Below are 24,435 nucleotides of genomic sequence, written 5' to 3' on the forward strand. Positions count from 1 at the left end.
TTTACTGTAGCGGGCTTTATCCTAAAACACAAATGTAAGAACAAACAGATTTAGAATGTGTAGAAGCTGTAAAACGACAAAACTACAACTCCATCAGCGCCTTGATATCGTTGATGCGCAACGTCTTCCTGTCGGTGCCGATGGAGCCAAACGCCGCCTCCACCAGGTCCTGCTTCTGCTTCTGGATCTTCACCATGTTCTCCTCTACAGAGTCCTTCACAATAAACTGCTCGCATACACACACACACACACATAAGTGTGACACTAGAAAATATACATAATATATGGAAAATATGCTCTTTCATACCTTGGTGACGAAGACCTTTTTCTTCTGACCCAGACGGTAGCAGCGGTCGATACACTGCTCCTCGGTGGCTGGGTTCCACGCCTGGAATAACAGATACCGTATGTAAAATAAAGCACCTATGTGGACGTTGCTGCCCTCTACTGGAAAAACAATGGCTATTGCAGTTTAATAATAGACAATAATGGACAAATCACCCCCCAAAAATCATCCCTTTTTTTTGCATCTTTACGGAAACAAACTCCAAACAAAGCCTGTCAAATAAGAAAAAGTAAACAAATTATTGTACATTTTTTTAAAATCACATGCATAATGATATGATTTATATTTAATTTGATAAATATCAAAAATGGAAAATGCACGGCAAAGCACAAGCCAGCGCTTTCAAAATTGAAAAGTTCTGAATGTAAATTTTCAGGAATTGGATCACCGTCTGGATCCAGGAATTTTAAAACGTATTCTTTAACATGGCGAGATAGGAGCATTTCCGCCATCTGTTCATATAACTCCACAAATTGAAGTGAAATTCAAATTGAAGCTAAAGTTTAATAAATGATGTGACTGGAATGATTTGTGTGAATTGGATGGCATTCGTCTCCATCAATTAAAAGATGGGATAGAAGGTCAGGTCAGAACTCACCGGGTCCATGAGGAAGACGTGGGATGCAGCTGTCAAGTTAAGCCCCACCCCTCCGGCTTTGAGCGACAGGAGCATGATGGTGGGGCTGCTGGCAGTGGTGCTCTGGAACTCCTGTATCATCTGGGTGCGCTTCTTTTGGCTCATGGTGCCGTCCAGGCGCACAAAGCAGAAGCCTTGCTCTCTGATGGGGACGAGACGTGGGTCAGCGTGGATTAAGGGTGTGGAAAATAATCGATATTAATCGATACATTGATGCGCATGCGCGCAACGCGAGTGCATCGGCTCATTCACCGGGCATGGATGCAATTGACAGGTGAAATCTAGATTCATTGCGATGCGTTTGTGGGCATCGGTAAAATCCGATGCATGTGCTGTTTTATTAATGTTCATCTTCACCCCATATGCTGTTGCCCAGGCGCAATGAATAATCATTATTTGGCCTTTTGTATTGAATATGGACGGCAGCCGTAAGGCACATACAACTACTAGTAAAACAGCATGGACGTTCCTAGCAGGCAGCAGCGAGGAAGTTTCTATATTTAACCCCCCCCCCGCAACGTTTAAATGGTATGTTTGGAAACACTACGGATTCGCAAAGAACGACAGAAAGCTCGACAAAACGTCCGTCATTTGCAAAGAATGTCGCGCTAAAAAGCCGTACAACGGCAGCACAACAAACTGATCCCCCTTAAAAAGGGGACACCACAACAGGGACAAGTCTACCGCTGCCTCCCCGTCTATTTCCTCGTTGGACACCGGGGAAGAACCAAGCAAATCAGGTCAGTGGATCTTCCACTGCTTTCCAAATTGTCCAGGAACTATTTGTCCATCCCCGCAACAAGTCCCCCCCCCCCCCGAATTCCATTTTTTTCCCTTTGCTTATTTACATCATGTCAAATTGCACCATATCGCAATAAATTGTACCATATCATATCGGATTGCATTGATTTGAACTAAAATGATTATCGCATCGTATTGTCAGAAAATTCCATGTAGCGTTAAAGTATCGTATCGCTGGCAGTGCATGGAGATGTGTATCGAATCGTCCTCAGTGCTGAGATTCACACCCCGAGCTTGGATGCCAAGTCAAGTCATTTTTGTTACGTGGTTGGCGTTCGTGCGTGTTACCTGAGGGGTGTCTCCAGGATGGTGAGGAAGCGAGTGAACTGCGAGACGACCAGACACTTGATGCTGCTGTCTTCCCGCTGCAGCCTGTGTAGGTTTCCCATCAGCGCTTGTATCTGCGCAGACAAAAGGTTGACATGTGAAACCACGTCGTGATTGTCGAGACACGTGTCGTGGACCGTGACGGTGACCTTTGAGCTGGTTCTCCACTTCCCAGGACTACCACTGCTCTCCTCCCCCGCCTCCTCCTGCGGAAACTCCACCAGCTCGCTGATCTTGATGTCGCTTCGACAGAGAGGACAGCGAGCGCTCTCCTGCGTGTGGCACATGACAAGTTAGCTGGGAGAGTCAAACGAGTGGCGAATGCAGCCGGGCTCACCTGCTCCGTGCCGATGACCTGGGCGATGCAGGGCCGGCAGTAGACGTGGGCACAGTGCGTGATGACGGGCAGGCGGACAGAGTCCAGACACACGGAGCACTCCTCGTCCGAGCCGCTCGCCAACACCATGCGTAGCTTCTCGATCAGGCGCTCTCGCAACTCGGCGGGCGTGGATGCGATGCCTAACGATGTTGACGAGAAAAAATGGCGGTTAGCACAAACGCTCTAATTGGCACCTCTAGTGGTTTACAAAAGCAAATCTTAACAAAAAGCTGTGGCTGTAGGCAACCTACCTGATTTTAAACCTTTTTGAGAAATGACTCAACTTTCATTTACAGACGGTAAAATATGAACAGGAATAAAACAAACATAATGGCTGAAAATGACAGGTGTGTATTTGGTTAGCTACAAGCCACAGCAGCTACAATCACCCAACCAAACATACTCATTAAGCAACACTGTTGTCTCCACACGGCATCTCAATCATGTACACTCCTGATCAAAATTGTTGCAACTTTAAGATCAAACACTGCAAAATGAAAATTCATTTTGTACTGTAATTATAGGAACACATTAATTACAGTCTACAAGGCAGGAGCATATCAAAAAGCATCCACTAAGCTCTGTATTAATTCAATTGTGTGCCTAACTGCGTTGCAACAAGCTCAACTCAATGAATTATTGAGGCTACTAGGTGTCTAGTCTTTCCCCACTTCCCAGGAAAAAGGCAGCCAATCACCCAACAGTTTCTTTCAATGACTTGATGCATTCAAATATGTGAGGACTGTGTGTGTTTTTTGAAGATGTACCTGAATCTGCGGAGGTGTTTGCCAGAAGGTCGGGGTGGCAGCAGTGTTGTCGGAGCCTCATCAGGATGGCCAGAACGTCAGCATAATTCCTCAACACCGTGCCCTCGGTGACGTATCTGGTCAGGCAAAAGAATAAAAAAAGGGCATTCAATATTCCACAGAGGACGAGTGTGTTTGTTTGCTCACCTGCTAATGGTGTGTCGCCCCTCATTGCGTGCCAGCTCGTACTCCTCCCGCTCGGCAGAGCTCAGCTCCACCTGCTCCACACACACGCTTTTCTCTGGTAGCGTCACCAGGGGGCGCCCGTTTACCTCGCTGTTCTTGGTGCGCCTCAAAGTGATGCACTTCACCAGGGTCTGAAGGTTCCTGAAGCGCAGTATAGTGTGTTATTACATTTCAATCAAACATTTACCAACACAGGGAGCGGTTCTGTTGAAATTATATGTAAATCAAGGCTGAATGGCTGACAAGTAGCTCACAGATGTGTGTGGATATGCAAATAAAGATGCCTTACTGGAGACCAGCCCTGTCCCCGTGGGTCACGGGCCTTTGGATTACACGGTTCCACCACTCCCTCACATCGAACGGCTTGAGTCGCAGGAATGCCAGCAGCATCCACAGATCCTTCACACTATTCTGGATAGGCGTGCCTGGACCAACGTGGAAAACCAAAGCAGTAAGTTAATGGCAATTGCAGACAGTCATGAGAACTACAAAGGCACTCAAGAGGAGCGCAGACCTCCGCCAAGGTGGAAAAATCCAGAATGTGGCTGCCTGTCTAGCAAGTCAAAGAATACTCTGCAAAGTACAGCTGAAAAAAAGTCATTTTGAAGAACCTTTATTACATATTATACACAGTATATACATATTAGCAACAGTTTGTGTGACAATGGAATGGCTCTAGCACCAAAGTAACTTGGCGGAGGTAATTGTGAATATGCTAGTCTGTTGTTTGGGAGTGTGTGTGGCTGCAGGTGTACCGGAAAGAATCCAGCGGCGCTCAGCTCTGAGGTCGAGCACGGCCTTGCTCATCTGCGTGCTGGGGTTCCTCACCACGTGGCCTTCGTCGAGCACCACTCGCAACCACTTGATCTCGTGCAGGGGACTCTTGTTCTTGCTCTGAAGCGGAAACAACATACTCACATACACGAATACTCTCAGCGCCGTTTATTCATATTCACATCATGCCAAGAAACAAAATTCGCAATGGCGGAAACCTCACCCCAAAGTCGGCGGCGAGGACGTTGTAGGTGGTGAGCACCACGTCCTGAGAGGAGAGGAACTTGGTGCTCCTGTTGCGGTCTTGGCCGTGGTACATGTACACTTTCAGCTTTACGTCAGCTCGCACATGCTCCTCAAACTGGTCCTGAGAACACACATGCTTTAAATGTGAAATTGCCTTTACCGGACTTTTACGGTGAAAACCGAAGGATGCACTTCAACACACACGTTGACGCTCCACCTTACCAGCCAGTTGCTGAGCACTGACAGCGGACACACAATCAGGGTGGCAGTTGCTGATAAAGACTCTCCGGAGCCGTCTGTGATGTAGTACTCAGTGACTGTTCAACACAAACACCATCAGAAATATTCAAAAGATATGAATGTAGTAGGTTATTAAACATGGAGAAGCCCTCCTGTCATAGAGGGGATCTTTGAGTAATGTTTTTTGGAGTAGGATTTGTTTTTTTGTTTTTTTTAACAGAAGACTGCTTCTGTCATGGAGAGAATCCTTGGTCCTTAGAAACAGCAGAGCCCTCTTGTCATGTAGAGACTCTTTTAACTTGTTTTTTTTGTTTGCTTCTTTTAGTAGGTTCTTACATCAGAACACACCTGTCATATTTTCATATCTATCATATCTTCAGATCTTTAGTGTTTTTAGTGGTAGGTTCTTGAGAAAAGAAGGGCGCTTCTTCCTGCTGTTTCTGCAGTAAGTTGTTATTACAGCAGAGTACATCCGGTCAGGTGGACTAAGTTATCATTACTGAAGAGCGCTCCTGTCATATAGAGGATCTTTGACTGCTGTTTCTGTAGTAAGTTGTTATTACAGCAGAGTGCATCCGGTCAGGTGGAGGATCTTTGACTAGGATTTTTGGAGTAAGTTATCATTACAGAAAATGGCTCCTGTCATATAGAGGATCTTTGACTGCTGTTTCTGTCCTAAGTTAGTTGTTATTATAGCAGAATGCATCTGCTCAGGTGGAGAATCTTTAGGCATTTTGGAGTAAGTTCTCAGTTATAGTGATTTAATAGTTTCTTAAACGCACACAAGCAATTCCATCATACGAGGATCTGTGAGCAATGTTTTTATAATAAGTCTTGAGAAAAAGCAGAGCACTCATGTCAGATGTAGGATCTTTAAACACAGAAGAGCGCTTCTGTCATATAGTGGATCTTTGTAGTGTTTTTGCAGTACGTTCTTAAACATGGAAATGTGCTCCTGTCATAATCTTTGCACTGCAGTCATATAGAGAACCTTTACATTATGAATGTATTATTCTGATTATGGCTACATTAGCTATTTATTTTCCAGATATATTCAATCATAGGAAAAATACAGTGAAGGCCTTTTAAGGTTTTGATGTGACTATTTATTTGAATAGCCCCACAGAAGTGGCTGATTGAGTCCATATTTTTTGCATATTGAAATATTCGTAATGCACAGCAATGTAATGTGTAGAGAAGTAGCAACTCACCTTGACTTGTACTGGCCTTTTTTTTCTTCTTCTTCTTATAAGAGTGTGCAGGTGATGAGGGGCCCCCAAACAACGCTGAGGCAAAGTCTACATCCTCCAGCAACAGCGGGGACTCTGTACCGTCAGAGATGACGACATTGGTTAAAAAAATCAATACAAGTAGATATATAATCAAACACAGAATACTATTACCTTTACCAAATTTTCTCTTGCTAGTTTTGGTGCTTCTCTTGCCTGCAAGACACGAGAAGGTGATGACAACCACACAGGGCAGCCAGGATAAAGAAACCTAATGCTCTTACTTCTCTCGGACACCTTTGCTGTATCCACTACATTGAACATGGGGGAGTACAGCTGCTCCATCTGGGTCCTGGCACACATAGAATGAAGTCATGTTTAGATCACATCATCCTTTAAAGTAAGGATGAAAAGAGGGCCAACGTTTTTCAAGGATCAGCTACCAGTTCAGGCTTTAACCAATCACAGAAAAACACAATACACTGCATTTCCCCCAGAGGAGGTGGTATTTACTCGACTGCAGAGAGTGCGTTTGTAAAGCATGTTTGGGGGGCAGGTGCCGCTGGACCTCAGCCTTCAGGTAATTATAAGGTAAAAAAATGGAACTTACAACTGCAATTGATCAAAATTAAAACACATTTAATTATTATATCATACTCATTATATAGCAGTTCAAGAGCCTCCAACATGTTGGTTCATGTCAAAAATGTGAAATAAAGAGGGAATTGTGAGTTGATATGGCTCCTAGTTGGGTGATGGTAGGAGATGATGATATGTTCATTTGTGTAAACAAAACAAGACAAAGTCATAGCCATCAGGTGCACAATGTAGATAGAGGAGAAACAGGTCAAAGATAAAGGTATGGAGCTATAGTATCACTTTATGTACACCGCATTATGGGATGCATATGATCATAGTGTTGATCCGCTCAGAGCATCATTTAAGCCAGTAACCACCACTCCCCACGTTATGTCTTATTTCCTCTTATTTTGTAATAAGAGTGTAAAGGTGTGAATGGTTGTTAATGTGCCCTGTGATTGGCTGGGGACCAGTCTAGGGGGTACCCCGCCTGTAGCCCGAAGACAGCTGGGATAGGCGCCAGCACCCCCTTGTTAGGACAAGCGGTAGAAAATGGAATGAATGAATGAGTGTAAAGGTCACTATGGGGTTGTTACTTCGTGTCTAGATGGCTCTAATAGTGTTAAACATTCAGATGGTCTTAAACGGGTTTTCTATGCTCTTCATTACAAAAACATTCTATTTATAAAGAAGGAATTCTACTTGTATTTGGAACCAGTTAATCAATTACATTTTGAAACTCATAAAGGGGCAGCTTTACAGATGCCATGTCTGCACATATGGCTTTACAAGCTGTGGTTTCTAAAGGGATCCAATACAAACAAATGTTCAAGGTGTTTTTTCATTTTCCATAGCCATAGAGTAGTGTCCGTCATACGTACGGATCAGAGCGTAGATAATGAGCTGTGCCACTGGGCCCGGCTCCGTCAGCTGCAAGGGGACATAAGAACAGACATGAACTCCTGTTGTCTTCCATGTAAGTCTGATGAGCGGGTGTGAGTACCTTTTCCAGGCAAAGGCCGCTCCCCCTGCACATTGAAAGCACATAACATGTAATATAACTGAAATGGACCTTTCATTGGTATATGCATTGTTTCCGGTATACTTACACGCTTGTACACAGGAAGTGGCTTTCCTTCATGGAAATTGGTGAGAATGAGGGCGATGGTTGTCAACGTTTTCCCCTGGAAATAAACACCAAAAGGTCATTCACATGTCACTGGTATAAAGCGGTCGTTGGAAGGCGCCGCTCACCAGTCCCATGTCGTCCGCCAGTATGCCCCCGAGGACCCTCTCTGGGATTTCCTTGGCGGAGAAACACGTCAGGGTGTTGTAGTACAGCTCGCCTCGCTTCTCCCAGAAGGGCGGGAGGGTGCACTTGTTCTCGCGAGCGCACATCCAGGACAGCGCCTGCCTCTGGTGGGGCATGAGTGGCGTGGCCACAGACTGCAGATAAAATGGGGAAGCTTCCAGATCAATTGGGATTCCACGGGATATGTTCTATTTCAATAGAGAAAGCAGGGAGGTTGAATTTTCACATCTTGTAATCTTTGAGTATATGACTGTTGGAGTCATTTCCGAAGTGTGCGTGTGTGTCTGACTTCATGCTCCTGCCGCATATCCGTCCTTGCTTCGCTGATCCAGAAGAGCCCTCTAGCTTAACTTGACATGATTGTGAGTGTTTTGGTATCTGCTCTGGTTTTACTAGGCTGTGGCGCTGAACCAAACCTTGCATAGCAACAAGTGGCCTTGCAGATGATGTTACATGACCAATAAAGTTATTGAATGACATGTCTTTTGTATATGTGGTTCATTACATTGCAGTACAGAGCAGTCGCGGCTGCTGGTCATTTTTCTACAGCCTAAATCATAAATGTGTTCTTTTATTTATATGCACATTATAGTATCTATAATGATCTGCATCTTGCTAGCAGCCGGAGCTGCTACACGGGGCAACTGACGGAGCTTGTTGGGGAAAGAAACTGCAGCATGACAGAAGACAAACACAACACTAGTTGTTTTTAACAAAGACAAAGTAGCTAGGGATCGGTAAAATCTCCAGATAAGATGCATGTCCAGGACAGGCCACTAACCCATAAACCCTGGAGACGCTGAGCTTGGGATGGACGGGACAATGCCCAGCATATATCCATCCAGTGATCGTCCAGTTTTGCACAGTGTACCAACCCACCCTACACTACTATTTCAAAGTCAATCAAGATTGTGTTAAAGCACCGTGAATTTTTTTAGGGCAAGCTGAGCTTCCCTTGCAGTCTTAAACCAACCAACGGTGGTACAGAGATACTGGGATACTTGTATGTATGGTATGCACCGTACTTCACCAATTTTGTCTCCAATAAAAACACCATGACATATGTACATACTTCAGCTGCTTCTTTTTCACCATCTTTACTTTCAAGCAAGCCTTCGAAGAGGTTGTCAAAGGCGTTCTTCAGCTGCGACACAAGACAGACCAGAGTTGAGCACTTGTGACAAAAAACAACACACTGCAATTCCATCTAGCGCAGGGGTGTCCAAAGTGACCAAGTGTGAATTTGTGGCCTGTGGCTGTTTTATTTGTGGTACATTCGAAAAGGTTCATTTCAATTTGCCAAAATCTGCAGTAATTTTTCATGAAAAAAGTCAAAATTTTAAGAGACAAGAGTTGTAATCTTAATATTATGAGGACAATATTTCAAGTCACATTAGTAGCATAAAGGCAAAATATCAAAGAAAAGAGGCATTTTTATGTCATAATATTATGAGAAACTAGACAATGTGGAAAGTTATATCATTATTAGTCAAAAGTGTCAACAAGTCAAAAGGGGACATGAGCCGGAAAAAATGTCTAATTGTTTTGAGAATAAAGTCAAAATATTATGAGAAAAAATACCACATTTTATGAGAATAAACTCATAATATGAGGAAAAATAATGTTTTAAACAGTGATTAAATATTACAGAAAAAGCATATTTTTAAAAAGTCATAAGAAACAAACAAAACAAAGTTGTAATTTTCAGAAAATTTGGTTGGGAAAAGGTTATAATATTAATATCACAAAAAGATCATTTTAAAACAGGACTTCAGAAAGAAGTTTAACTATTTGGAACATGAAAAAGAGCAAAAACCAAAGCTCATAGAAATAAGGGCCTTTTCACCTACATCACATAGCTGAAATGTAGCTTTTTTTCTTGAGCCATACACAACATGTCAGCATATCTACATTGTGTTCAAAGCGGCTCTTGCATGCGTTCATTTTTCAGTATGTGGCCTTCGATGGAACAAAGTTCGGACACCCCGTTGTAGCGTCAATAAATCTGTAGTGAAACTTGTAGTAAAGTGGTTTACCTCCTCTGGCGTGAGTGGGACAGTCACGCCTCTTTTATTCGATGCCATCCCAGCACCCAAGCTGTACGGCTTGTGACTTGCACCTGAGTTAAAACGCAGAGACAATTGTCATGAATGGACTGCACAGCCACCAGCCACAGCATTGGGTACACCTGCACAATGTGCATAGGACAAACATTTTAATGACGATCTCACAGTAATGCCTGTTTATGAGCACCAAACACCTCCCCCACTTGTATGCTATACTTTTGAGGAAGCGGTCAAACGGACGCTTTTTGAAGTTGACATCATGTTTATACAATCACTTCATGAAAAATAGCTTTGTTATAAAAAAAAGGCATCGCTACACATCTTAAAGCAAAGCACTGCCATTATTAGAGCCCGCTAGACATGAAATAACACCCCTATAGTCACCTCTACATTGAAATTACCCAATACAATAGATATAAAAGGGCTTACTTGAATCCCTTTATCTGACTACACTTGACCTGACTACACAGATCCTTTCAGATGCTGAGCTTAGAAAACATATCCACTGTTGCAGGTGTACCTAATGCACACAAAGTGGCCAGTATTTGTGTGCAGTAGTGTTTCCGAGTAGTTTTTGCTTTAACTCCACCTGTACTGAGTTTATAGCCGTGGCGTGCCAAACACTGAGTCACCCCACTTTTGTTCTCATCTTTCCCCCAGAAGGACAAAATGACCGGCATGGAGAATCTATTTTTTGACCCAGAGTGCACCACCCTGAAAGAACAAAAAGGGTTAGAATGCATGGAATACAACTTGTACCAAATACCGTATCTCACCCCTCTACTTTCGCCAGCTTGTTGTCCATGATGTGGGCCATGGCGGCCGCCAGCTCCCGCTTGATGTGCCCGACTTGACTGCCGTAAATGTTGGCGACCATGACAGCGTTGCGGTCGTACGGATTATGGGGCTCGCGCACCAATCCGACCATTTCGCCTTGGTTGACCTATCAACAAAACATCATGTTAGCACACGGTTAAGCAGCCGATGTTTTGTGTAAGAATGTTTATCCAATCACCCAAAAATGCAATCTAATGCCTACACAAATTATTATGGGCACCCGTTTTACTCAGTTTTGGCTCGTTTAAGACAATAACCTGAATTGAATATATAGACTAGTACCAAGATGGGTCTTTTATTACGTTAGGCCAAACTGTCTATTAGGATGAATGGCTGTTGTCTTGAAATACAGAATAGCTTTGTATTAAGTTGACAAGGGACACACTTTGTCCCATAATAGAAAGAATCAAACCGTCTGTAGTCTGCAAAATTTGAGTTTATTGATGACAGCTTGTCACAGGCTAAACGTGTATGATTGCACACCTATCAATCTCACTGCCGTTCCCCTTTTCTGACTCACTTTAACAGAAGCTACTAGCTAGTGTTGTCTGCCAAGCTTCTGGTCTGGTCTAATATGTCTTTTTAGCAGTGATATTTGTTAGTTTGCTAGTTTGGAGCTTGTTTTTGTCCTACAGGAATGCTACAAGTGGCTATTAGGTTTAGGGAGGTAAATGCATGTCTAACAACAAGGCTCTCTTGTTATCATAATAATGTTATCCTCGGCAACCCTATCTGTGATTGATGAAAGTTGTCTGGGATCATGAGGACAAGTAATACAGAAGTGTGTCGTCCTATAATCAGGTCAGTACAGTCTTTGTAGCTGTTTAGCACAGATTTGTGTTGCAAAAAGCAATTGTGAGCATTTTGGAATAGTGACAGCATGTTTAGGTGAGTAGGAATTGAGTGCATTGGATCCAAGATGGTGGTTCTTTGGGATGCTCACCACCCCGCCGTAATATTTCAGGCCGACAACAGTGCCCTGTATTTGGCCGAAGAACATATTGCCATCGGCGTCCGGCTCCTCGGATGCTGCGGCTCTGATGGCCTGGGAGAGGGAGCTGTTCTGGTCGAAGCGGTCGGTGAAGAGATCCACCTCGCTGTACCGGTCCCAACTGAACCAGCTCCTCCGGAAGGCCATGACGCCTGCACGAATGTTTGCAAAGTAAATTGACAAATGTCAGTGCAAGGGGACAAACCGAGTGCAGGTTATGGCTTGGAGAAACGGTTAAGTCCAAGCTAGCTAGCAGCTATGTTGAGTGTGGCAGAGACAAGACAGTAGCAGCGTTAGCTTAGGTGGGGGGTTGGTAAGCGGCCCTACACGCACGTCCCACAGGGCGTCTAACTACCTGGCGATAAAGTGCGCGGCATGTTTGTAATGAACACTTTCCTCCTTTTGTATTCCCCCTGGCTTACAGTCGACTTTTCAAAGCAGCATCGACGTGGGTGATGATGGAGGGTCTTTATTTCCGCGTTTGCGTGTGTACGTCACTGTCCAACATTCACTTCCGCCCATAACCTTCGCAATACACATTTTGGTATGGGCATTTGGAAACAATTGCAAGGTCCAAATGAATTCGGCAAGTAACGTTTTAATTTTAAGTGTAATATATCAGCGATTACGTTTAGTAACCGCATTAGGTGGAATGTTTTGGAGCATATTGTGTTCATAGTGTATGGCTTAGTACACTTACTTTGAAAATCTCGTTCGGCCTGTGGCTAATAGTATGGGCCATTCAGATGCCGCTTGAACGCCACTTTGTGTGTGTGTGTTTACGCGCGGATTCTGCTTCTATGGAAGCCTCTAAGCTCTGATTGTACGACGTTCCGCTTCCTCTTGCAATAATTCCTCCCACCCGGGCCGAGCAAAGTCTTGCCAGGCAGCAGGGAGAGGTCGGGGGAGAAAAACCGGAAGCAAAAAGCGTGTTGAAAAAGACAGCGTGCTGTGTGTGTCGTTTAAATACCTTTTGGCCGTCAATCTCGTCTGGACTTTCTTTTCCGTGTCTGGGGGACAAAAGGGGCGGAGTTTGCTTGGAGAGCACCCAGTTTGTTTTTACGGCTGACACCTGAACGGGTGAGTTGCCTTTAGTTATTCTCTTCCTTACAAGATGCTTATTTTGGTGTGTGTCGTCCGCTGCATCGCTTTTGGTGATATGACTGCATCAGAAAGATGATTTTTAGACATGATTTTAGCCCAGTTTAAAGGCCTTTTCAACCACTGGAGCAGCACAACCCCAGTCATTCCTCTAATGGCAACGGTATAGCTTATTGCCAATATGCTTTTAAAAAGTCGCATTGAACAACATCACGTATTTACAATTCAACATGCCTGAAAAGGTGTAGGAAGAAGCAGGGATTATTTATCCTACCCTTTTCTCCGTGTCTCAGCTGATCAGTTCGCTTCCTGTGGTTAAACATGGTCCCATGTGACCGTTTTGTAACGGAAATAAGAGAAGAAATAGCAGTATTGACATTTTCCAACTATTTAAACATATATGAATACATCATGCTGTTTTCGTGGCTGTTTCCAGCCTATTCAACGTAACAAAAAGGACACTTAAGTAAATGTATTTATTTTTCCTAAATGAAGCATATTCAAGCATTAAAAGACCTAAAATACAAATATAAGCAATGAAGATTGTGACTGTAATATTCTACCTCGGTCACTAGGTGTCAGTCATTGGCAGACAGGCAACAGGCCTGTCGGAACAAATTGAATTGGTTTAAACATGCATTTTTTAAAATTATTAATAGGGCTTAGTAAACCACCAAACACCGATTATATCTTAATTCATTCATTTTCTACCGCTTATCCTCACGAGGGTTTGCGGGGGGTGCTGGAGCCTATCCCAGCTGTCGTTGGGTGAGAGGCGGGGTCCACCCTGGACTGGTGGCCAGCCAATCACAGGGCACATATAGACAAACAACCATTCACACTCACATTCATACTTGTGGAGAATTTGGAGTCAACAATTAACCTAGCATGTTTTTGGAATGTGGGAGGGTGTTTTATAGTGCTTTATTTGTATTTATTATATTTATTTTGTATTGTTTTTCTTGTGCAAGTGTGCAGCGAGAGATGTAGCTTGCTTGTTGCGAGAAATGGCTCCATTTTTTATGCTCCAGAGCATCTGTTTGCATTGAGTCACACAACACCCCCCGCCCCCGATATAGAGAAGAGAATGTCATCATGGTTTGTCACCATGGGGAACGTGAGATGGAAGAGCTAACAGCTCTAACCTGGCATTCTCAGTCCCGTTATTATGTGTTTATGAGCAAGGTTGGAAAAACCCTGTTAGTACCTTGATCGCTGTTAACTTGCACACACCTCTTTATCAATAAATTAGTAGATCAGCGGGTTGTCCTTGAATGGTGACCTCTGTAATGCAATTAAATTGGCGCATTCGCCAGGGTGGGCGATGATGCCAAATGTGAAATTCTTCAGTATGTTGAAATAACAGGAAGTGAAGGTGTGTTTACACTTCACTCACCTCTAGACATCACAGGAGTGGTCAGAGGAGCTCACACTGTTTCTTTCTGTCTGGGGGGGGTGTCCCATGTGGCTTCATCGTCACTCCTTCCAGGAAGACCTCCACGCGGTTTCCTTTTATACAAGCTGAACACAAAAGACTTGCCGTCCACTTCCTGTAAACAGCTTGCCGTAAGTGTGTGTGCATATGTGTGTGTGTGGTGCTCCTGCTAGTTGATGATGATGATGATGATGATGATGTAGCCCTTTATTCTTGTCACTTATACAGAAGAACAAGTGAAATAGTGCAATCATCCATCCATACATATACAACATACTATGCAGTGAGACAAGGGGTGACAGGACGGGATGATTGGGCGATGGGGGGGACCCAAACTAGACTCTTAAATGAAGGAGCACAGTGTGGGACTGTTAAAAAAAACCTCGGCATACAAATTGGCATTGTTCACACACATAGACACAAGACCAGCGCCACGAAGGGAAAATAGTCCCCTCGTTGGGGGCTTTCGCAAGTGCAGTGTTGAGGAAGTGGGCTTTCTTGGATGAGTGCCAGCCTACATGGGGGTGGAATAGAAAGCACAGTGATGATGATGAAAGTCTGAGATAGTCTGAGCCGTCCAGTTTGCTTGGGCATCATTTGAATTTGAGACTGTTCTGGTTCCTCGTTTCTATTCCGGTTCCTAACCATTCTCGATTCCTATTTTTTTCAGAGGCAGGGTGATAAAAGTTTGCATGGTTTTAATGAGGGATGGAATGTCTGAATGTCTTCATTATTTTTTTTAATGATTTGAACTTTTTATGAATGACTTTACTATGAATTTCTCACAGGGCTATTTATTACCATTATATAAATATCAAACCATTGAACCCAATAAATGCTGCACGGTTAGCGGAGTAGTTAGCGCACAGACCCACACAGCTAGGAGACCCAAGTTCGATTCCACCCTCTGTGTGGAGTTTGCATGTTCTCCCCGTGCATGCGTGGGTTTTCTCCGGGTACTCCGGTTTCCTCCCACATTCCAAAAACATGCTAGGTTAATTGGCCACTCCAAATTGTCCATAGGTATGAATGTGAGTGTGAATGTTGTGTATATGAGTGTATATGTGCCCTGTGATTGGCTGGCCACCAGTCCAGGGTGTACCCCGCCTCTCACCCGAAGACAGCTGGGATAGGCTCCAGCACCCCCGCAACCATTGTGAGGATAAGGAAGGAAAATGATTGAATGAATGAACTTAATAAACATAAATGTTTCCAAGTCTCTTGGCATAGGAGTATACGTTCACAAATTATTTTCATTTTTGAAAACCTCACAAAAAAACAAAGTATAAATTAACCGTGTTAGTCAGTCCAATTAAACTGTATGCAGAATATCAAACAAGTATCGTAAATGGAGCAACACTTTTAAGGCAAGGTCTGGTCGACTTCCTGGCTAATGCTAGCGTTCACGTCAGGTCGTTTGAAAGTACACAGCCTTACGTTAGGCGGATATTTCAGTTGGCCGCCATTGGCGTAGGACGTCAAAACAGGGCACTCTGTACACCGGGGAACCTGGAAGGGTTTAATCATGTGAGTGGTGCAAGCTTTCCAGCACCGTCACACACTGTCGATGGTTGAAATGGATGAATACAAACGCTTCCTGCCGCTTCTTTGTTGTTCGCCATCTTCTTTTATCTTGGTGGAATATGCTGTCACTTTTTTCCCCTCAGCGGGCTGGTTGATCACCGAAAGCAGGTATCGAAATGTTAATCCTGGTTCCCAACAATGCTCCATGCCCAACCCTCGTGTTCACCCCGTTGAAAATGTACTCCACAACTTTGCCTTGGATTACGTACGAAAGAAGTTTCGGTAATGTTTTTAGTCATCAAAATACAGCAAGATACTGTAAGTATTACAACTTATCATCAATGTACCTGTTCTTGTATTATCACAGCATGTATATCAAACAAAAAAACACAGTTAGAGGTTTTTTTAGAGGGTTTCATAGTCGAAATAGGTGTATCCTAATGACGAGCCTTGTTAGTTAGCCCATATTAACTCGTTCTCTCTTGTTATAATGCACAGGAAAGGGAAAGAAATTCATGTTCATGTTTCACATAAGGATTGTGAATAATGGGCAAAATTCCCCAAAAGTGCAGTCTCCCTTTAACAAAGAATCATGAAATGGTTGAAAAATTAAACACCACCAAAGGGAAAAGACAGCTGTAGTCAAAAGTCACAATTTTACAAGAATAGACTGATTATTTCTTCTTATTAAGAAGAAGAATGTTATTTTGGCAGTGTATCGTTGATAAATATGTACGTATACCTTCTTATATAATCTACATGGCCCACACTGGGAAAGGTTTGGACACTAAGGCTAGGCTAAGTTCTGCTTGTGTTACATGCTTATGTACTACGACATGGGTGTTAATGCAGTCATTTAACCAGGTTTATGTATTCAATTTAATTGATCTTGACCCTGTACCTGTGTTTATTGGATTGTATTTGAGGGAATATCCATGTACTCTATGTGTAAACGTTAGCAGCAATAACCCTGTAGCTGTGAAATTCCTATACTGGGAGAGAACGTGTCCCAGCTTGACCAGCATTCTCACACATACAAACACATACACACACATAGGCAGACGGTGAGTTTGAAATTGCACATGAAGGCAAGCTGCAGTGGCACTCATTTTATCCAGCCTGGGCAAGAATACACTTGTCCCTCGCACTGTCGCTGAGGAATGAGACAGCCGGCTCAGACCTGCCCTGAAAAGACCGACAGAGGGTGAAGGGTGCAGGACGGTGCTGAGTCGGTTTGGAGGCAAATGCAGGTGAGACGCAGTGTCACGCGTATTTGCTTGGACCACAACTGCTCTTTGTGTGCTCCTGGTCTTCTGTAAGACACAGAAGAGGCAGCAGAAAGGTGAGTGCAGGGTGCAGGGTGGAAGAACATCTGGGGAGTGGTCATCATTGACATTATTGGACTGCTTGTTAAGAGAATGTACCGAAGCCGACATAGGTGGAATGAAAGCCTTTTTTTTTAGTGCTGCTTCAGTGCTTGGCCACATAGTGCTTCCTGTTTCCCTTTGTGATGGCACCCGAGAGAATGTTGCGGTTCATAAGAAGGTTTGGACTCTAAAGGTGGTCTTTAAAGGTGCAGAGATGCTTGAGATAAAGATTCACTTGTGGTCTATTGTGTAAAACATTCCCTGTGGTGATAACAACATCATAATGTGGTAAGCGGGCCGAAGCATGTTGTCTTCACCTCTTTCCTACAGCAATACCTTCATTTAGTTGAATTTCCCCTTGTCACCACCATATGGCCTATTCTTGACTGACATACAAGTGTAAAAAGAAGTTTGTCAGTCAATTATTAAGCTACTGAAAACAATAAACTACTCATTAACTTACTAATGTGAATTAAAATGCAGAGTTGGAATAGCTGGAGGGTTTTTTTAGAGAAAATGAGGAAAAAAAACAGCATTTTTTTAGTATAAATCAAGATATTTAGAGAAAAAATTGTATTTTAATCAGAAAGATGTTGCAATTTTTCAAGAATAAAATTGTAATATGAGGAAAAACGTCATTTTTAATCATGTCATGTCACAGAGTTGAAATATTGAAACAAATGAAATATTCTTTTTGTCATAATATGAAAAACAAAACAAAATTAGTTATTTATGGAAGATTAGCTTGCAGAAAAGAAATATAAAATTACCAGAATGAAGTCCAAACTATTACAGGAATAAAGTCATGTGAAGGAAATTTACAAGAAAGTTGAAATAGTTGGGAAAATATCAAAAAGAGCAGAAATGGAAAAAAAGCTGTCATTTTATTCTAATAAAGTCTAAATGTTAAGACAACAAAGTCACAATTTGATGAAACTCAACATTATGAGGAAAATGTTAGTAGCTTAAAGTGGAAATATTAAAGAAAAAATAGGATGTTTTTTCATTCATTCATTTTCTACCGCTTATCCTCATGGGGGTGCTGGAGCCTATCCCAGCTGTCTGTGTACGGGGTACACCCTGGACTGGTCGCCAGCCAATCACAGGGTACGGTAATGTTAATGTTACGAAAATAAATTTACAAAAAATATTTCAGAAGAAAACTTTAATATTTGGAATTTTTTAATGGCAAAAAGATGCAAAGCTGAGATGCAAAAAAAAAAAAAAAGATAACTTCTTAGCATATTTACATGCGTTGCTTTGCAATATCTACGTAAGTGGCCATTGCTTACTTTTGATGATGCATTTTGTTGTTTTTTTCCACCTGTGTGGCCCTCACTGTTTAAACTAAGTTTGGATGGTTAGCTAGTGTGAGCTAACATAGTAGGCTACATCTTCAACCAGCGAAGATGTGTTATGCATTACAACATGCAATACACCACTTCATAGTGGACAGCTTTGTCAAAGAGCAGGCGTCGCTACACATCTTAAAATAAAGCCTCCACCTGTCAGCTACAGATGTGGAGCTGTAAGTTTGATTATTTGTTTTTTCTTCAGCAAACAGGCTAACCTAGCATGATGTGGCTGTTAAAATGTGAGTGTTGCATCACACTAGCGTGACATGCTAGTCTTGCTAAGGCTTGTGTCCTCCCGGCAATGCTACATTTGTTGTATGTGATGAATGGCATCTATTACACGGGCAATCCCAGTACTGTATTGACCTAATGTTTTGTCCCTATGGAAAACTGTATAGAAATAGTGAAAAGTGTAAGTTCCTTAAAAAAAGTCATTTCCTGGCGTCTGTTCAATGAAGACGAGATCACTTCTGTGTCCCTCACACCAACCTCATGCCAGACTGCTACAGCCGGTCGTGTTTCCTTCCTCATTCATTCGCCGCTGTGAACGAGACCCGACTCGTCACTAGTCGCCCTGCCCCGCTGCGATTTCTTTTAAGCTTTCAATGTTTGTTTGCCTCCCGTCAGGTCCAAGCGTGTGTAGATGTGCGACAGCGGAGTGTGTGAGGACAAGCCCCCCGCCCCCCCTGTCAGGATGAGCAGCCAAGGAGGAGGAGCCAAAGACCCCCAGTCGACCAACCACAGCTCTCGGCCACTTCCGTCTGTGCCGGAGGAGCGGAAGTCCAGGAACAAGATCATCTCCATGTTTGCCTCTGAGAAAGGTGAGAAGACATGCACGTGCACAAAGGAAAGCCCATTATTAGTATCAACTTTGTTGTTTGTCCCATTTTGTTTTTATTTTCCAAATATTTCAACTTTTTTCTTTAACAGTCTGCATACTTTTTCTGAAGATTATGACTTGATTCTTGTAATATTTACATATTTCCCCCAACCTCCATCCATCCCTTTTCTATACTGCTTATCCTCACTCACCCTACCCCATCCTACCTCACTAGGGTATGCTGGAGCCTATCCCAGCTGTCTTTGGGCGAGAGGCGGGGTACACCCTGGACTGGTCGGCAGCCAATCACAGGGCACATATAGACAAACAACCATTCACACTCACATTCATACCTACGGACAAATTGGCAGTCGCCAATTAACCTAGCATGTTTTTGGAATGTGGGAGGAAACCGGAGTACCCGGAGAAAACCCACACATGCACGGGGAGAACATGCAAACTCCACATAGAGATGCCCAAGCGGAGAATCGAACCCAGGTCTTCCCGATCTCTTGACTGTGCGTCCTTCTCATAATACTAAATTTTTTTAAGTATTTAAAAAAAACGAATGTTATTTTTCCTCATGATATTAGATATTAATTTATGTTTGTAAAATTGCGACCATTTGCTTGTTTTGATATGTTGACTTTATTCTGGTAAAATTACAGCTATATAAAAAAAATTAAAACAATTTCAACTTTCTTGTGAATGTTCTTCTTGTAATAATGACTTTATTGCCATAATATTTTGACTTTATTGTAGTGACATAATTTTTTCCACCACCAAACATTATTGGGTGAAAAAGCCCAGTGTTAGTGTCAACCTTTGTTCTTTTCTTGCCGTAAAATAATAGCAACTGTTTTTCTTTTCTTTCTTGTCTCTCATAATATTTTGACTTTATTCTAGTAATATTAATTTTTTTTCTGCCACCAAATCAAAATGAAACGTATTAATATTATTTATTATGAATACTTTATTTTACCAAGTTCAACTCTATGCTACGAAAGTTACATTATTTTTCCACACCATACGATGATCTCGTAAAAGGGTGCCTTTTTTCCTCATTAGAATCCAACTTTCTTCTCTTCATATTTTGTTTATTCATGTAATTGTTTCAACTTTTTTTCTTGTAAATTCTCTTCTAATAATTATGACTTTATTCTAGGTATGATCCGATCAGGATTTTATGCTGTCGATACCGATAATCCATGAGGGAAATCAGCCGATACCGATACCAATCCCAATCACATTATTGTTTAAATGTGTTTCAATATACTACTGGCTATATTATGGGTCACCAAGGTTGCAGAACTTATATGACTCTGACAAAGACAGGAAGTCCCACACACGGCAGACATGCTTCTAGTGGATCGGTGGAGGGCATCGCATTTTAAAGCAATTATCGGCCGATGTCGATACTGTTCTTTTGCACTGATACCAATCTGTGGCCAATCGTCCGGAGCACCCCTACTTTATTCTCATAATATTTTGACTTTATTCTTGTACATTAACATTAAAAATGCATTATGCATAAAAAATGAGGTTATTTTCAAAATAATAAAATTACAGATTTTTCTTGTTATATTACAACTTTTTTCTCTTAATATTTTGACTTTTTGTTGTAAAGTTACCAGTACTGCTGATTTTCCAATTTTTTCTGCAAATGGCTCCCGGCCCACACCTTGGACACCCCTGCTCTAGAGACAAATACTCTCAAGTACGTCATGAAAGTCATTTTTGCACAAGTTGGGACCTTTAACATGTAACATTGCTTTGCAGGAGGCAGGAAGAAAGACCGGGACAAGGACAGGCCGGAGATCTCTTCCCCGTCTGACTTTGAGCACACTATCCACGTGGGGTTTGATGCAGTCACTGGAGAGTTCACAGTAAGACATGTTTATACACGTATTGTAATGCTTTTGGTATTATTATTATTATATCCCTATCTTAATTTTGTTTACTAAATTCGGTAATACTAGTGTAGGGGTGACAATGGAATGTCAAAATGCAGTTTTTAAGGGAAACAATTTATTATTGAGAAGGGAAAACAAAATCCAAACCTATATATCCCTGCATGAAAAATTATTCTTTTGCATACCAGGTGCATTATAATGTGTAAAAACATAGCACCAAATGGATTTGTGGCTGTCCAAATGTATCTGTGGCGGGCCGCCACATGTAAATTCATGTATGGGAAGAACTGCTACAACACATGTCAACATATACAGAATAGTTTTCATAGAAATGACCCCCTTGGGTCTCATATTTTATGTCGAGAAAAACGGTCAACCGCGTACTGTATGTCCTCGTCGACTTAAGCAGGCACTTTTTACTAATAATGATAATAACGGGTTTCCACTGGATATTATTATATTTATTATATTTTCTGTTCTTAATTCCATGCTGAAAACCAATGTAACGTAAGGTGAATGTGGGCCAAGCAGTTCAATATCAAGGACTTTAGGGCCTCAAGAAAAGCTCATGGCCCGGCCTTTGGACACCCCCTTCTTGAAATGAGATCTTGTGTGTGTCTGTCCAGGGCATGCCGGAGCAGTGGGCCCGCCTCCTTCAAACCTCCAACATCAGCAAATCAGAGCAGAAGCAGAATCCCCAGGCGGTGCTCGACATCCTCAAGTTCTACGACTCCACCAGCGGGAAGCAGAAGTACCTCAGTTTCTCTGCCTCAGGTCGGTTTTCCTCCCCGAGTTCACACGTCACGTGTTTGGAACTCGCGCATGCGCCGTTTCACTCATTTGCTTCGTTTCCTTTCAGATAAAGATTCTCAGTCGGTGAGTAGTCCAACTCATTTCCTATCTTTTCATTGGTCAGTCTGACACCATGTGTGCACTTGCTGCAGCCGGACAAGCAGAGCGCGACCACCTCGCCGGGGAGAAAAGATGGCGACTACGACGATGACGACGATGCCCCTCCGCCAATTGTGGCACCGAGGCCAGAACACACAAAATCAGTGGGTTATTCAAATGTCATTTTTTGCTAATAGAAGGTCATTGTTAGGGGGATTCTCAAGGTTTTGGTAGGGGAAATTGGTGAAATTATTATTAATAGTCATAAATTTGTAAATAATAATATTCAAAATAAGTTGTTATCATTATTATTATTGACAAGTATAATAATAAATCCTATTTTTAGGTTCATACTGATATATTAATCTAAAATTTCCTGTGTTTTTTCATCAGGTTTACACAAGGTCGGTGATCGACCCACTGCCGCCTCCGGAGGGAGACGCAGCCTCCAAGGCGGCCGACAGACAGAAGAAGAAAGGAGGCAAGATGACGGATGAGGAGATCATGGAGAAACTCAGTCAGTGTCTCACGTTCATTTTGAAATAACTAAATAGCTAAATAGTTCAAGAACCCGAAGTAATATTTGGGTTTGTGTGTGTAAAAGGAACTATTGTCAGCATCGGGGATCCTAAGAAGAAGTACACGCGATACGAGAAGATCGGACAAGGGTAAGACAAAATATTTGCTTTGAGGCTGGGAACATACAATAGATCGACCGTTAAATTGAGAGCTTCATATCTGAGCTGTGCCACATATCTGATGTCCTTCAACACATCTCCGTTTTACTCGGTTATACAGTTCGAGAATTGCTGTTATTGATATTTGACAAACGTTCTCCCAGGCAATTTTAAGGTAGCAAGCGACACTGTCTGTTTTATATTTACTTTGTCGATCAAATGCTTCAATAAGTGTTGACTGCTCCGCTGCACCTCCACACCGAGTGTATCCACTCACTAGTAGCCCCGCCTCCACATACTGGGGGACAAAGAGGCTGACAGGAGGGTTCACTGTCTCCGTTCGTTCAACTATAGAACCAGTGCTCACTGACACATGCAGAGTAATCCTCTTGTCATCCAGCCTGTGTGGTCGAGGAAAACAGGCACATGTCAATTCATAGAGGCGACAAAGTTATCAACTTTTAATTGTTCATTAATTGATTTATCGATTATCATGACAGGTCTATTACTAATGTTATGCATGGTTAAGCCTGACTTTTAAGATATACCCAAACCCCTAACATTCATGATATGGAAAATGACTAATTTTGTATGTATTTTTCTAATCAAAAACAGTGACATCATAGAATGAAATGGGCATTTAGCTTGTTAAAATTCATTCATTCATTTTCTACTGCTTTTCCTCACGTAAAAAAATCATTTTACATTTGGTATTTTTGATCAGAACTGAAGTTGACATCCTGTCAGACTGACGTGCCCTTATCGCCTCCCCAGGGAGGCGTCTGGGTGGCACCCTGAACAGATGCCCAAGCCACCTCATTTAGCTCCTCTCAACGTGGAGGAGCAGCGGTTCTATTCTGAGTTTCTCCCGGGTGACAGTGCTTCTCACCTTATCTTTAAGGGAGAACCCAGTCAGCATACGAAGAAAAGTCATTTCGTCCGCTTGTACCCGCAATCATGTCCTTTCTGTCACGACCCAAAGTTCATGACCTTAGGTGAGGGTAGGCACGTCAATTGACCTGTAAATTGAGAGCTTTGCCTTTCAGCCTTAATGATTATCAAATTGTGCTAGTAGTTGAAGTAGTAGTAGTTAAATGTTGTTTTTAACTTCCAGGGCGTCTGGAACTGTTTACACAGCCATAGATGTCGCAACGGGACAAGAGGTATGGCCTTTATCTTGTTTTTCTACCAGTTAAACGTTGGGACACATTTCTACATACTAATGCATGACAAACCCATACTTTACAGTGGGGGCAATCAGTATTTGTTGCTGTCTAAGAACATCAGATACAAGATTGTTGACCAGCAGTAGGCTGGGATGGGCTACAAGAGAGTCAAAAAGCAACTATTAGTATTCAAATGAGCCAACAAGCAGCGCGGACTTTGTGGAAAGTGACCCATAAGACAACTGATAATTAATAACAACTAAAAACAATGATTAATATAAAGTTGTCTGACTTTCTGATGTATTTTTTTACTGTTCATTTTTTCTCAAGGAGGATGAGGACAAGATACTGCAAATATACCATCAAAGGTTCCCGCCTGGATTAGCCTGATGCAGTGTTTAATGTAACTGTTTAATGTAACATTGCGGCC

General features: G+C 42.5%; 2 protein-coding genes across 11 annotated transcripts in view; one reads left to right on the forward strand and one right to left on the reverse strand.

Moving 5' to 3' along the window:
* On the reverse strand, positions 1-13,183 carry hltf (helicase-like transcription factor). Of its 8 annotated transcripts, XM_058090910.1 has the most exons (27): positions 13,132-13,157; positions 12,727-12,919; positions 11,709-11,908; positions 10,705-10,871; positions 10,518-10,642; positions 9,899-9,981; positions 8,935-9,006; positions 7,805-7,996; positions 7,660-7,734; positions 7,554-7,578; positions 7,432-7,480; positions 6,256-6,323; positions 6,146-6,187; positions 5,954-6,067; positions 4,725-4,819; positions 4,480-4,623; positions 4,238-4,376; positions 3,997-4,068; positions 3,772-3,907; positions 3,444-3,623; positions 3,258-3,373; positions 2,449-2,630; positions 2,261-2,383; positions 2,073-2,185; positions 945-1,125; positions 308-388; positions 1-226 (listed from the first exon to the last, which is right to left on the reverse strand). In XM_058090910.1, exons 3-27 carry the CDS (start codon positions 11,901-11,903, stop codon positions 83-85), a joined length of 2,913 nt encoding a protein of 970 aa, XP_057946893.1. In that variant the 5' UTR covers positions 11,904-11,908; positions 12,727-12,919; positions 13,132-13,157; the 3' UTR covers positions 1-82. The 8 variants fall into 8 exon arrangements, with proteins under 8 accessions (XP_057946893.1, XP_057946889.1, XP_057946888.1 ...); XM_058090906.1 differs by lacking the exon at positions 12,727-12,919 and having other exon boundaries at positions 6,152-6,187; positions 13,132-13,183; XM_058090905.1 differs by lacking the exon at positions 12,727-12,919 and having other exon boundaries at positions 13,132-13,183.
* Positions 12,526-24,435, forward strand: part of LOC131140462 (serine/threonine-protein kinase PAK 2-like) — a 17,482-nt gene continuing 5,572 nt past the window's right edge. Inside the window, exons 1-9 of one of the 3 annotated variants that reach the window (XM_058090918.1) lie at positions 12,526-12,836; positions 19,166-19,359; positions 21,138-21,244; positions 21,898-22,045; positions 22,131-22,147; positions 22,216-22,326; positions 22,556-22,679; positions 22,767-22,830; positions 23,954-24,002. In XM_058090918.1, coding sequence (XP_057946901.1) covers positions 19,182-19,359; positions 21,138-21,244; positions 21,898-22,045; positions 22,131-22,147; positions 22,216-22,326; positions 22,556-22,679; positions 22,767-22,830; positions 23,954-24,002 — 798 coding nt within the window. In that variant the 5' untranslated portion in view covers positions 12,526-12,836; positions 19,166-19,181. Of the gene's footprint in view, positions 12,837-16,793; positions 17,159-19,165; positions 19,360-21,137; positions 21,245-21,897; positions 22,046-22,130; positions 22,148-22,215; positions 22,327-22,555; positions 22,680-22,766; positions 22,831-23,953; positions 24,003-24,435 lie in introns of those variants that run through there. The other 2 variants (XM_058090921.1, XM_058090919.1) reach the window with 2 other exon arrangements.

This window comes from Doryrhamphus excisus, chromosome 13 (assembly GCF_030265055.1).
Source record: "Doryrhamphus excisus isolate RoL2022-K1 chromosome 13, RoL_Dexc_1.0, whole genome shotgun sequence".
NCBI classification, from domain to species: Eukaryota; Metazoa; Chordata; class Actinopteri; order Syngnathiformes; family Syngnathidae; genus Doryrhamphus; species Doryrhamphus excisus.

Bases quoted from the DNA above. Each gene is read 5' to 3' on its own strand.
- hltf (XM_058090905.1), bottom strand. From the start codon at position 13,180: ATGTTTAACCACAGGAAGCGAACTGATCAGCTGAGACACGGAGAAAAG. The intron at 3,374-3,443 runs GTGAGCAAACAA...TTGCCTGACCAG, and splicing joins GGGCGACACACCATTAGCAG to ATACGTCACCGAGGGCACGG. The intron at 1,126-2,072 runs GTAACACGCACG...CGTCCCCATCAG, and splicing joins ATCCTGGAGACACCCCTCAG to AGAGCAAGGCTTCTGCTTTG.